This window comes from Austrofundulus limnaeus, unplaced genomic scaffold (assembly GCF_001266775.1).
Source record: "Austrofundulus limnaeus strain Quisiro unplaced genomic scaffold, Austrofundulus_limnaeus-1.0 Scaffold13, whole genome shotgun sequence".
Taxonomy (NCBI): domain Eukaryota; kingdom Metazoa; phylum Chordata; class Actinopteri; order Cyprinodontiformes; family Rivulidae; genus Austrofundulus; species Austrofundulus limnaeus.
Window position 1 is genome coordinate 1,399,772 of NW_013952415.1, and position 15,187 is coordinate 1,414,958.

At 38.0% G+C, this 15,187-nt stretch overlaps 1 protein-coding gene across 1 annotated transcript in view; it reads left to right on the top strand.

Annotated features, from left to right (window-relative positions):
- Positions 1–9,793: 9,793 nt before the first annotated feature.
- The window catches only part of si:dkey-112m2.1 (transmembrane protein 132C), a gene marked incomplete at its 3' end in the record, with an annotated part of 152,621 nt that continues 147,227 nt past the window's right edge, over positions 9,794–15,187 (top strand). Inside the window, 2 exon segments of the mRNA XM_014002430.1 lie at positions 9,794–10,089; positions 10,415–10,581. Of these exon segments, the coding sequence (XP_013857884.1) occupies positions 10,533–10,581 (49 nt within the window). The 5' untranslated portion in view covers positions 9,794–10,089; positions 10,415–10,532.

Sequence of the window (15,187 nt, forward strand, 5' to 3'; positions counted from 1 at the left end):
ACAAACATCTCAAATACGGCCTGAAAAGGGCCCCATAGGATTATTTTTCACTTGCAGTCATTTTGAAAACCTTGAGTTGTTGATGCTCTGCCAACATAAAGTACTGTATACAACTATTCATGTCTATTTATGTGAATTAAAGACATCATGCTGAGTTTTGTTTATCCTTCCACATATGATGATCAAACCTCATGCTGTAWATGCAAAACAAACATTTGCCATCACAAATTGGCAATAGGCTACAGTATATTTGAAAGTTTATTTTTTGTCTTATAGATGCTGCACAAAACGTTTATCCTCCACGCCAAGCAAAAGATCTGGATGTGAGCTCGCAAAATTTATAAGCTTTCAGGGTCAGTAATTAAAACTATAACCTTCTTGTCGGTCATGATCAAAGCAAGAGGAAACGTTTTAAATTATTCAGGATTCCTGATTGTTTAAACTTTTTAAGGTTTTCTTRTTGTGTCATGTCTTKTTATCCSCTTACATTTTGGTTTTCTTAATGTATTTGTTTGAACCACCRACTCTGGCAACCTGTGTTTGAGTTCTGTCTCTCCCAGCTCTCACAACAGCCGCAGCAAATGTGACGTCACGCCATTTGACCWAAACCCATTTAACTGAAAGGCTTTACAAATTGATGAAGAGCTCTGAAGAAGGGGGGAAAGAAGATGCATTAATTTGGTGCAGCTCAGAATTCTCCATACATTTGTCCTCATCAGTCAATATGGATCAGCTAACAGCCTCGCTTCAAGCCTGCCCACTGGAAGCGGCAAGGATGTAATAGCACTAATCAATAGTTAAGTGATTTTGCCTCGCAGAGAACAGATGCTGTGCAAGTGAGCCAGCTGATATATCCTCGATATATACTTATCAGAGTGGAAAAAGAAGAACCTTGTCTTAATGATCTCAGCCTTTGTGTGTCTGATAGGAGAGTAACAGTTTGAAAGGAAAAGGCAAAATTAGAGCTTAATTTGRGCATTTAATTTAGTTCAYAGATTCATGAAACATTTTGCTAAAAGAGCAGACTYATAAACACACAGACAAGAGTAAAACACATTATCACTCCCCCTTTACCTTTGGTAGTAAGTGTAGTAATAATCAAACCATCAGGGAAAAAAATCTGTTAAAGGAGACACCTGATGCTTTTAAATCCCTCTTTTTCACATTTAAATAATTCATTTGAAGTCATTACAAATTGGAACTGCAATGCTTTGGTCTGAATTCCTACTTATTGTAACTCCACAAGCCCCTCTTTCACCACTTTTCTGAGTTGTGTCTCAGATCAACTCGTTTTGAGGCTGTCTCTTTAAATCCAAATGAGACACTTTACACCCCGCCCCCTCCAGCTTCCAGAGCACTCCATTCTAGTTTGATAGAGGGGTTTAAGGCTATCTAGWGGTGCAGAAACATAACAAATGAAATCAAATTACAAATTAATTACAAGATGTCAACAATGGAAGATGGGAAAGAAMGARGGGAAGAGGTGATAAACTTATTTCTGGCAGATGGTTATTAAATTATATTTATTGCTATTATATTATATATTATATAAGTGGATTTTACATGATATGTCCCCTTTAAGAACTGAGACCAAGTTTATGAATCTGTGTGTTTACCGTTTTTCTCTCTATTGCCTTTTGATCCACTCCCTAAACACTCGTCTCTTCACTAAAATCTTGTTTCTTTGGAAAATGCACTTTTGAAATCACGTACCTGCACTTCAGATTTCATTCCCCGTTTTACTTTAAATCTGTATTTCAGGCAGCTCATTTGGATATTTTATGCGATTAGCTGCTTTCTGTTCATTGCCACTTTCCCTTCAAACACGRCACTTTCACCCTTTTTAAAAACATTCTTTAAATTCGTTCTTTCAAATCATTTGTAATTCATCTTCAAGCTGCCTTTTCTTTTTTCACATTGTATGGTTTGAAAAAAATAAATAAAAAGAGCTTCCATTCAACTAATTTTCCTTTATGCTTTTGGGAATACCAATGAAGTCTTGAAAAATTTCTATCTGAATTCTTCACAGCTTCAAAATTGACTAAGTCAAGGTCACTGAAGACCCACTGCTTTCTTCAGACACTGCCTGAATTTCATGTTAATTAACCATGACCCCAGTTTTTGACTTTGTCAACCATGAAATCTTAATGAACTCTGTCAGTAAAAAGAAAGGGACATTTTGAGTTTGCTTATTTTGTGTGTCATGTTTAAGTATGTGTTTGTTTGTCCTTATTTTAAGCCAGCAAATTTCATTAAGATCACAGTTCTCTTTTTCAAAGGGGGGCTGGGCTGAAGGCAGTTTAAACATGCATGTTTTTCGACTGTAGGATGAAATGGGTGTATCTGGAGAAAACCCACTCAAACATTAGGAAAACATGAAAACACCTCACAGAAACACCCCAAAAGCAAACTAGGTATTGAACCCAGCTGCTAACCACTAATCTCTTCATGTTTGTTTGTCTGTGCTAACACAAAGGTCAATATTAATCCAGCATCTTGTCACACTCCTAGTTCCTAACTGCTGGAGTTTTGCTGAGCCAGCATGAAGGTAAACACTTAACCCAAATTTATGCCGTCAAGTTTATATGTAGATAAATTACAGTTATGTTCCGCCAATGCCTAACAACTAGATTGACAGCTAATTTACATGTGAGGGATGAAMAATTATTTGTGATTTACAGTTCTCATAAAATACAGCTGTAAATCCAGTGCGAATATGAGACAATTTATTTTCGGCGTCAACAAATAAATTAAATAAGCGAGTTATTTAACTCTCTGCAAAACATTTGGAGGGTTATTATGAAAATGATGTGATGTGGAAGACAGCCGCCATGTTTCTGAGGACTGGTTTGTGTATGGGTCCACCCACCAACARGCAGAGTTTTAGATATTTTACTAGTTGCTCATGGTCTTGGGGATAAATTACATGAAGTGATGTGAGAGTGAAACGCCTGATGAGATAAATCTGCAGGTTTGGCAACATGTTTACCACAGTGATGGTTTTCTCCAARGCTTCCTGTTTCTCACTGAATCACCGTGACTCTATCGCTGACCTCTGTGGTCCTTTTCTTTGTGTTGAATAATATCTGAAAGGTGCATAACAATGCGAGCGAAGATGTATTTCACGGCGGCATCTGATCTTTTATTCATAACCTGCCGCTGTCGTTGGGCATCTGCTTTCCAATTCTCATTCATCAGCACATTATGATATTGTTTAGTTTCTGCTCTCRCTGCAGTGACACAAGGGCTGAACAGTTTTCTTTTTAAAAACCGTAATCAGGTCTGACTGGGATATAATGACCCCAAATAAAGGTTTGCATATACACCTATTTGTCAGACATACAGAATAGGAAATAAAATGAAAATCTCCTGCTWATCTTCTTTATGCTTTCGTTTTTYYGGGAGGAGAAAAGTCMGTGTTTGTTGCATTGCGTTTTTTTTTTTTTTGTAGCAGTACATAATAAAGTGTATAATAGATGCATACATTTGAAGTACAGGGTAAAAAGTCACTTCAAAATAGAAGCTTGACCTTGTCGTTACCTGGTTTGTACTAGGTACATACCAGGTATTTACTTACCTGCACCTATCTTGAACATACTGAGTGCTTCTCTGGTATTTAGCAGGAATGTCAGTAAGTAAGTAAGTAAGTAAGTAAAGTTTTATTTGTATAGCGCTTTTCACAGAAATAAATTCACAAGGTGCTGTATATTCAGGGAAGGGGGGAGGGGGCAGTTAAGACAGGTCATGCAGCAAACACAGTTGTGCTACCTTTAGACAAACAGAACAACAGAAAAAACTAAAAACCACACAAGGGAAAATGAGGAAAAAGGCAAAAACTTCAWWTTATWTCAACACTGTGACACACTATGGTGTTTATGAAAAAACCTCTTCATAGAGCAAGATTATTAGCCAGAGGAGTAAGTGAGTTTTAAGGGGACCCGAAGAATCCAGTCCCCAAGGCCAGCACAGCCAAAGTTCAGAATATTGATGGTAAATTGTTCATTCTGTGGGCCCTCAGCTTCCTCAGGAATCAGATCATATGGGTGAGGGAGGAGGGAGGAGGAGGGAGGGGGAGGGAAAGGGGAGAGCCGTGTCAACGTCTTCTAACCAGGAAGGATTTAACCAACAGATCCAAGGCCATTGCCGGGGAGATCCAGATTCTCTAATCAGTTGTTTTGGCAATTTCTGGTTTTGGATGAAAAATGTAGAGAAGGCTCCAGGCAGCAAAGCAGGGAAAGATAAGGCAGGGCAGAGAGAAGGGAGAAGTGTCTTACTCCTTCGAGAGCGGAACAAAAAAAATGTACGTGGTATGAGCTTTCTGCTAGCCTGACCCTTGCCTTCTTACGCAGTTCCYTTCAATTCTAGTTTTCCTTTTCTGCTCTGTCTGGGATTTCTCCCATAGTCAAGGATTTCTCCAGTAGAATTTCAACCGGGCCAATCAGCAAAACAGTAGGAGGAGTTGTGAATGATGACCTCAATTTTCTGCACCGTTTTAGCTTACTTGTAGTTTAGCAATGGCAGCAGAGGAAGTGAGTAAAGCCAGCTCGTGTTGACAAGGGTTCCAAATTAAATTCAATTTGTCTCACAAAGCCTGCAGCTCTCATTTACATTCAAATCCTTCAGCCCTGTACTTCTCTCTTCCCATTAAGGGATTTCCGGTTAGCTTCTTAGCTTTTCTTCCTTCACGGTCGAGCTGCATGCTTCATACGTCACAGCCAAATATTAGCAATTGTGTAAATCAGATCCAACATTTTTAAATGTCAACAGAGCCCACGCCTCCAGCAAGAAATTGTTTCTCAATAGCCGAGAATCCAGACCCTCTGTARGACGCAAAACGCAGGACKAGGGACTGGGTTTTACCGGGCTAGCTTTGCGCATTCTTTGTACATTTTCAACATTAACTTTATAAGTAAGTATACTGACCAAGTAAGTATCCAGAAAAAAGTTAAGAACCAGGTTTGTACTTGGAACATACTGAGCCATATTGTGTACTGCTACCATTTTCTGTTTGTTGAAAAACCTTACAAATTCAGCTGGGCCTCCAYCTGCTCAACTGAACACTTTTAGATAAAGCACAATGTGATTACTGCGCCACTCTTCCTATACGCTTAGATTCTTTCCATTTTTCTGCTACCTAATGATTTATGGGACACTGAAAGCTGAGATATTTCTGTGCATCCCTCTGCTGCAGGTGGCCAGACAAGCTTACCTTCGAGCATTACTTATCAGAGGAAACACCAAATTAGCTGTTCACTAATAAAACCCCTCACACAGGATGCTTCCTTTTAATTCCAGCTGTGTGCACTAATTGACCGTACCAAATTCTGCGAGGCTGCTAGAATGCTGTCAGGTACACTCAGTTCAGTTTCAGTTTGTCCATGCCAGGTGGAGGAGCTTGTAAAGACTCCAGGTGAGCTGACTCAGAATTTAAATTGACAGTATTAAATGTTGTTTATCACATTTGGATCAGTTAGAGATTTCATTTTACTGTTTAAAACACAGTGTTCATCAATAAACAACCTGGACATAATGACGGCAAGTTTATTTATAAATCCTGCCTTAAAACATCTATTTGTCTATTTTCTTTACCTACTTTTCAAAGCAGGGTTGCAATGAGATGGTGCCTGCCTCAGGCTGTTAAAAGATGGTGTACACCTGCAAGTCACATGCTCATCAATGGGTTAAAAAGAGACAAACACGATTCAATTACAGTCTCCTCAATAACATTTTAAAATCACCTGTCATGCATGCTTTGGTCACGTAAAAAAAAAAAAAATCCCACATCTGCAAATTTGCAGCTTTTAAACTTGCAACCTCTTTCATGAAAGGTCCCAGCTCTAACCACTGTGCTGCCATAAAAAACAATTGAGAGAAAACAAAGTGCAGTTTCTGGACTAAGAGGAAAGAATTGTGTCACCTGACAGTTAAAGCACAGACAATGAATCCATGGAGAAACGGTTGATCATATTCATTAATTTTGCCTCTAGTCCAAGTTCTTGTCTTGTCTGCAGCACCAACTRTTAAAGCAATAGTTTAAAATAAATCTGAAGTAGTTTTCTGTAGAAAGGTTACGAAGAAAAACCTTATTCTTGGTAGTTCACTGAATGGTTTCATTACAAGGCTGCTAATGTGGAAATTCATGGTTTGCACCTGTAAAATAGTAGCTGCAGCTACAAGTAGTGCTTCTGGTGTGGCCTGGGAGCACCGCCATCAGAAATACTGCAATAATAACCAAGCAATGCAAAAAGTGACAGACATGTAAATATTTATGAAGCATTTTTTGGCACAAATCACTACGACCCTTTGGAGATAAGAGTTGTTGTCAGACAGCAGAAATCCACTTTGGTCTTGGCTCCACTTAGATTAGCCGTTAGCTGATCCATCCAGCCTTTCAAACTTTATTCTTCTAAGGCAATGACTCTATGGAACTTTTTCACGCAACATATTTGAAAAAAACATCCAAAATATTCCTTTACCGAGGCTTTAAAATTATGTATATTTTGCATCTATTTATTTATATTATGCTTGGTGATTGACACAGAACGACACAGTTCCAAAAATAAGTGGAAAATAAAGTTTTTCATGTATTCAATCTCTCCAAACTCAGTCATAACATTTTATAATCTGAAAGGATGCCTTGGCGAACGCTGCCGTAAAAGTAGGTGCAAAACGCTCAAGATGCTCAGAGTGACGTCGCATTGATCTCATCATGGGGGGAAATCTACACAGTAAAAGTTTGCTTCCAGGATGTGTGTCAGCGAGGGATCGAACACACGCACAGAAACTTTCCACTGCTCCAGCAGACGTGTTAGATAACCTGTTGGATAATGTGCTTTTACTTATTGAATATTTCCCATGCAAATTGTTTGGTGAAACAGATTATTTTAGTCCTGTGAAACTCYCTGTTTTTCTATGACTTCTTTTCAAGGTTATAAACCAGCAAATGTAAAAAGAATTTCATGAATAAATTCTGTTTAATTCAGAATCCAGAAAATTTTGATAAAATMTCTTATTTTGCTTAGGGAAATATTTTAAAGTTATAATAAAGGGCAAAGGTTTAGCAGCGTTTCTTTAAGGCGGATGCTGAAATTTGTATTTCAGGTCAGCCATAGAGCATTAGATCTTATAATGACAACAAAAATCTTAACTTTTAATATTTTACTTAGATCACCAGCATTTTGATCAAGAGGAATGCATGATTAAAGTTTAGCCTTGATAATTTTATATGAAATATAAAATAGGGAATATTGCTTTCTGAAAAGTTATGAAAGGAGGAAAAAGTGTTTTTCATAACCAGGTCAATACAAACAGAAAAAGAAATATGATATTAATGAGGGTTTGGTTGGAAAAAAAGGCTTTAATGATTCCACTGAGCATTAATTAAGCATAATTTGTYCATCATTTTTTATGTAATTYCACATGTCAAGTTTTACAAGASACACGCAAGAAGGAGCCCATTYTATGTTTTTATTTTGACAAATGTGACAGCAGCTGAAGCTACAGATGATTATAAGACTCAGAATAGAAAACAGCAACAAGAAAATGTTCATGTTTTCTGTCATCCTCATGAATCAGCTGAGTGTTTTTCTGTGACACGGTTTGAGAGAAACATTTAGAATGTGCCATTTACTTTAGTGAAATGGTTCTATAGGAGCAGAAAGCAGTTCTGAGAATGGAATAAGGAGCGTTTCACAGGGTCTGTCTGTTGGCCCTCTGATGGTCTGTAATCGCTGCTCAGCGTTGCTGTGAAAAGGCTGCAGCTGCAGGCTGGCTCCTCTGGCTGCCTTTCACCGTGTCACTGGTTTGTGTGCCTCTTAGTGGCTTGTTCACTCTGCCCTTGAAGAATAGTCAAGTTGTACACTGGAGGCTTAGCCATTGGGCTTTTACCCAGCAGGGGGACAGAGAACAGAAAACTAATGACCAGCAGTTTGACGACTACTTAGGTCCATTTTAAACAACATTGTGCAGGAAACCTAAACTTTACTGTAAGTTTTATATAAAAAAAAACTTGCAGTAAATATGTTTTGGTCAAATTTGAATTGCTCTTCTTTTAACCGTTTATTCAAAATGTCTGATTTTAATGRTTTTTGCTTGTTATAACTTGTACCATCTTGCCAATGAAAGATTTTAACAACAGTTTTGCTTCATTTATTACATAGCKATTGTTTTGCTAATTTCAACATGTAGCTACATTTTTTAGCTACYGTTTYGCATATTTTAGCTTTTAARGCCTGTTGTGCTGATTTTAGCTCTTACTTTTACTTTGTTTAACTTTCAACTTTTGCTTTGATTTTTTTTTGTCTTTTTAAGCTATTGTTTTTTGCTACGTTTAGGCTTTAGTATTAAAAATTTTCATTTTTAGCTATAGTTTTGCTGGTTTTAGCTTTTAGCTATTGTTATGCTCAAATTCAGCTTTTGCTTGGCTGATTTTAACTTTTAGCTACTGTGTTGATTTTAGCACATACAGTTATGCTGAATTTAGCTTTCAGACACAATATTTTGTGTTTTAAAATACAGTTTTGCTATATTTAGGCTTTGGAATTAAATAGTTTTTTTATGTTTTGTTATGCTGATTTCAGKTTTTAGCTACTGCTAATTTTAGTTCATTTAAAGTTTTGTTGAATTTTGCTTTCAGCCACTGTTTTTGTGATTTTTGTTTTTCGCTACAGTTTTAGAATTTCAGATTTGACTTTTTAGCTATAGTGTTGCTGATTTTAGCTTTTAGCTTTTGCTATTGTTAATTTCTGGCTCCATGTTTGTTAAATTAAGCTATTCTCTGTGGTTTTGTAAACTTTTTTTAGCTTGTGTTTTACTCATGTTAGCTCTATGGTTTAGCTGATTTCTGCTTTTAGCTCATGTTCTGCAGTTATTAGCTTCTGTTCTGCTTGTTTTATTTTACCAATTCAGTTGATATACTGTATTATCCTTCAACAAATCTCATCTGTCATTCAGCACTCAGCAACCACACTATTTTCAGACAAAGCAATTTCTCCAGTTTCTTATTGATTTTACATAAAAACTTTTTAACCCAAACTGACACCAGTGCATCTTCACCAGCCTGCAGACTCTCCATGCCTCTTGACTTTTTCATCTTGAGTCTGCAGTCTTCCTGCAGCCCTTCTGAGGGCAGCTGCTTGCAGTCAGAGGTGCCCCCATAGAGGGCACTGTTGGCTCTCAMGAAGTACACACTTTCAGCACAACAGGTTGCACCACTTTCTGCACAGACTGCACGCCTGAGATCCACCCAGGTTTCAGAAGAGATCAAATTAAGCAATTACTCTTTTTGTCTCTGTGAATCACTTAAATCTGAGCATCAATACACATTCTTTTAAACACCCATAAACACAACTTTTTTTCTTTGGTTTCCTATATTACTACACAGCCATCACATCTCATGTGATTTTAGGGCTTGTTCTAGTTTCGGTGCGTAACCCGCTTCATTTTTGTACAAAACAGTGCAGAAATTAAAGCTGTCCCTCTGTTTAAACTGTGATTACCATTTAATCTCAGAGTCCCAACAGTCATTCGCTTTTCTCCACCCAACCGAAAATGTAATTAAGCTCAACTTTTCTTTTTTTCTTTCTCCAAGTCTTTTTGACAAAAGCGCAATATTTACGCGACATAGACCCTGAATGTAGACTGGGATTTCGATGTGATTCCCGCAAAACCTTTTGCCAGACCAGCCCGGAGATCCCCACCACCCATCCCCTCCTCAYCTCAACCTCCCCCTCCTCGTCTCAGCATCCCCCCTTCAGTTTCCGCACCAGCATCCAGAGCCACAGGGGTGCGGAGCGGATCGGCCACGGCGCAGGAGCGACTCCAACGGAGCCACGCGCATCTTCGTGGAGTGGAAAGTTAGGAGGACCGTGTCTCAGATAATCACAATAACCCATGTGACACTTTCACAAATCACTACGTTTTGAAAAGAGAGGAAAGAAGAACTCTTTGGATGTCTGACTGGGATTGCCTTTCTTTTTTCTTCTGCTTTCTCCCGTCTGGAAGGAAAATACTAGAACCTGACTTGTTAATTTTGCGCGACAAATATCGGTAGTGGAGCGCGACGCTGTTCTCTGAGCCGGGGAAGAAATGGTGAGAGGCGCAGAAATGATCCAACACTGCATACATTTATCAGAGTTTAGTCTTCTTACTTCATAAAACGTTTATTTGCTTCATGATTTACTGGCGCTGAGTGCCCATTTCCAAAGRCTTTAACGTGTTTTATAGTTAAGTTCCTAATTTTATTTTATTTTGTTCAAACCTTGGGGGGCATTTGCTTAAACTGACTCACTCTGCTGTCTGAATCCCGGTTTTGTTTTTATTTCTTTATTTACTTTCTCACCTCGTTTGCAATTTTTTAGAAAAAAATATTTTCAGAAGAAAGCTGACTGTGCGCGGTTCCTGTGTGTGATGGCAGGTGGTGGCGCACGGAAYTTTGCCTCAGATGGAGCTCTGCTGCGCGTGGATGAACTGTGCGCAAAGTAGCGCCGCTTTCCGCTGAAAGGTTCCGAACGAGCACGAGTCCGCGGAGAGACATGGGGCCGCGCCAGTGCGTGGGACTCACCGCGCTCCTCCTGTGCACAGGTAAGACCCCCCACCTCCCAGCTGAGCAAGATTTATGGAAATGAAAGCTAATGGTCGTGAAAGAAGYGACGCTGTAAATACATCAGCCTCTCCTGAGTGATTTCATTCAGCGTGGAGCACATTTAATGAAATGCAAATTGTATCCTTTCAGCCAACGGCACATATATAATTTATGAGACATATAATTAGCTGTAAGCTGTTGTGGCAGAATACAAAATGACTTGTAATATTAACATGAATGAACTGTGACAGTTGTGTCTGGTGTCTGGTGGGGTGAGTGGATTTGGGTGCTGGACCAGGACGCACAGTGTGTGTGTGTGTGTGTGTGTCTGTGTGTGTGTGGTGGGGCTGCAGGGACAACAGGCTGCAGTCCCATGCAGAAAGATGGGAGACATATACTGTAGCTGCACTTGTAGGTATAAACCAGGTGTGCATCTACAGGTGTGTTTGGTGCATGTTATTCCACGGGAGTGCGTACGTTTGTGCATGTGTGATAAAAAAACACTCTGTGTGCCTCAACTTTTACATTTCTTAATAATTTCTCCTTGCATACATCCTCTTTGATACACAATTTTTGTTTTGGGAGATGCTCTCATGCGTACCTTTTAAAGTTTGCTCATTTTTTGTAATTTCTAAGGGCTTATTCAATTAAAAAGTGGCTGCAACAGCTAGAAAACTTAAACAAAACGTAGCTATAATAAAAAAAAGTTTACAAATAGTGAGCACAAATTTTGGGTGATAAAAGCTGAAGCTCATTCCCAAASTCTTGGAGAAGCAGACTGCAAGAGGTATATATATATATATTTTAAATTTTACCATAAACTATTGGAAGTTAACTGTCTGTTAGTAAAATATCCCAAGAACCATTGATTGGCTGTGGATGCAACTTTCATAAATTAATAACTCAGTGTTTTTTTATAATTTATCTTTGGAGTCAACCATATTCAAGATGGCCACCACAGTTAATAAACCCGACACAAACATGGAACATGTGCAAGGGATTGGTCTTAGCTGGTATCCTTCCAAATATTATGTCAATATCTGCAAAATTGACTAAGTGGTTATTATTTAAGTGGGTTATTCATGTTTTGTTGGCTGTGACAGCCAGCTGGATCCAAAAGTTTAGTACGTACATCTGATGATTCCTTTCTGCATGTTGCAAAAATGTCTGTCCAGTGGTTCATGAATTATTCAGGTACAGGCAGACACACACATGCACACACCGGCAGGTTGCTTTTTGTGGCTGTTAATAAAACAACACTTTAGCTGTACTGACTAGACAATGGCCAAAAAAATAAAAAAAAATTTAATTAAATAAAAAAACCTCCAGATTAAAGTAAATTCGACTGAATCTTTGTGGGTTTTTGTGTACAGTTTCACACCTGGATTTGGTTTGGTGATTTCCTCTCACATGTTTACTTATCATCAGCCCAACAATAAATCATCTCCCAAAGCTTTTTTAATCACCATCAGATAAATGTATTTATCACTCCTCTTGTTTTGCTGCTCTTTTGTTACAGTTTTCACACATGAAATTAGATCTCCCCTGGATTACCTGCTTTTTTGCAGCATTTTGTGTTTTTGTTCTGTAAATAATAAAGAGACTCTTGTTCTCCATCTGTCTCCACTGACTCCTACAATTCGGATCCTCTTCATCACTCCCTCCTCTTCACGACAATATCAGTGAAAGGCTGTGTCTTTGAGAGGCAAACATGGGCAGAAGTTSAACAGTTTGTCAACAACTGTCTGAGTGAATTACTAACATTTTTAAAGACAATGTACCTGAGAAAAAGGTGAAAGAGTTATACAGTATATACATACATATTTTTTTTCAGAATATTACACAATTAAAAYAATTTAGCTGAATTGTAACCAAGAGAGATCAAATGTGATCTGGACAGTAGTGACCTCAAATTCCTCTGACAATATATTTTTTTTCATGACTGATCTGCAGTTCTTACCAAAGGGAATTGATTTTTACATTATATTTTTAAAGTGTTATTCTTAATTTGATGTTTCATTATGTTGTTTACATTTTGTTTTGTTTTATTCTGTTTAATTTTATCTTTCCGCCATTTTAACATTGTTGATTGTACAGCACCTTGTGAATATATTTCTGTGAAAGGCGCTTTATAAATAAAACTTTACTTACTTACTTACTTTACTTACTTTACTTACTTACTTTACTTACTTTACTTACTTAACTTACTTACTTACTTTACTTACTTTACTTACTTACTTATTATGCACTTACAAATTTTTGAGTCAGTCTAATTCAAGGTAACGTCACTGTATTTGATCCCYAAATACACCAAGAAATGCTTTTACTCAGTCACTTGTACAGCTACCGAGCTAAAATTTGGTGTTGCATTATAACACACACACAAACACATGTTTGTTTTTCTATTCTCATGGGGACTTTGCATTGACTTCCATTCATTTACTGGTCATTTATAGCCTAAAACTGACCCTAAACCCAACCTTACAGGTAGTACATGACCCCAAAACCTGACCTATACTCAGTATTTCCCTCAATGAGGATCTGGCTTTTATCCCGGAAAAGAACAGTGGGTCCTCATAGGCTGTGTGTACCAGGAAAATAGTAAAAATCATCCCTACCAGGTAGCAAAAACGTGTACACACACAATGATAAAATGTATATATTTCTGGTTTTCATGATTTCCAGGGTCCCATTACACAGACCTATGTTGTTGATATAATATACAACAAAGCTTGCAAAGGTAGCGTTTGAAACAAAGAGTGTATAAAACAAGGGAAAAAAAGAAAGAAAATATTTCATTGTGTCAGTCAACTCCCTGCTGTTCTGAGTCTCGGAGGATATTATAAGTCTCCAGCCACCAGATTGCTTTTACCCAGCGGTCTCTCTAGGTTGTCTCTGGCAGACGAACACCCTGACAGGCGCATTACATATAAGATACCTGCACACTCACAAAATGTCAGATAGACTATATGGGGTGTTTCAAAATGTCCATCAGTAGGACATTTTGAAATACTCTTATTGCCTAGCAAGCAGGAGGCTGTGGTACAAACAGTTTGTGCAAAATGGAGGGCTTGCTYTCTGAAATAGCTTTAGTGGAGAGTTTTACTTTTCCAAAAAATAAACTTTACAGTATTTATGAGAATCAAACACTGAACCTTTTTAATCACAGATGCATTACAAATGAGCTATTTAATTGGAAATTTGACCAGCCATTTGAGTCATTTCGCTGTGTTGGCTTGCTACAGTTTATTTTGACCAACTGATGACAGAAGGCAACTCTTATARAAATCAAACACTCACATCTGGAGCTGAAAAGCTGCACCACTTTGCTCCACCTCTGTWATCTTCTTCGCCTATATGTACATTCTAAGTAATCCCTTCAGTCTTATACTCACATCTTACACTGTGCTGCAGCTCAGATTTAATTTATCTCACTGTGCATTCCAGAGGAAGGCTTGACTGAGATCATCTGACATCAATACTACTTATGATGCTACCAAGGCAAGGCAAGATTACGCCTAATAATACAAGAACAAATACATCTTTAGTWTTGTTTTAAATATCACACCCTCATMGCTAATGCTATTAAGCCATTTGAGTCATATTAGCATGGCCTTTTGTAAAGTAATCCCACACAGGTCTTCAGTAGGATGTATTTCATTCAGCYGCCAAGGTGAACTGATGCGTGACATTCGCTGCCATCGGTTTAAAAAAAATACCAGGCAGCCAAGCAATGATGGTATAACTCAGTTTGTCCACATTTTATTCCCAGCAAGCACATTGTTGGTTATTGTTTATGTAAAAACATAGAACATTCAAGTAATACCATCATTTTGAAGGATTTGTGTAATATAAAGATATATTTGTATATCCTTTTATATGTATTATTTGCTTCAGGAAGTAATGTTTTCACATGGGTTCTTACCTCTTTTGTTGTAAATCACCTTTGGTTTTGTGCTCCTTTGGTTTTTCTATTCCGTGGTTGACACAGAGATTCTGGTGCTTTTCAAGCTGTCTGGTTTTGCTTTTATTGTAGCCTGACTCTGAATTTCTTTCACATCCTGCCACTGTGTGCTGCTGGACAGTGAGGTTATCGCTGCACAATCTGTACTTTGGGTCGCACCTGTTGCCTTGCATGTCAGACTCTCCTTTCCAAAGGATTTCTCCGTAACAAACACGTTTCTTTCTGCTAAAGATGCACCACAGGAAAGGATCTTTTACTTCTTTCGTCTCATCACTTAATGTCTTCAGCTGCCAAACTCACTCCACAGTTCATTCTATAGGGTCAACATGTAGACAAGCGTAGAGACACTTTAGACATTCTTACATTCATTAACCTCTTCGGCCTTTCCTGTTTGGCCTCTATCAWCCTCAAGATGCTGGACTTAAAGTGGAACCCTACGTACGTGTAGTGAGGAGTTCAGGTAGAGTAGTTGTATTTCAGTTTCAGACATGAATTTGTGATTGTTAAAGCAAACTTTTTGGAGACTCATATGTTTTTCGTGCTCTGAGCTGATTGTGTTAACAAAAAAATAAATAAATATCCTATCTAGGTAGTTTAAAAAGTGAAAGAAAGAACATATTTAATGTATATAAGTATATACT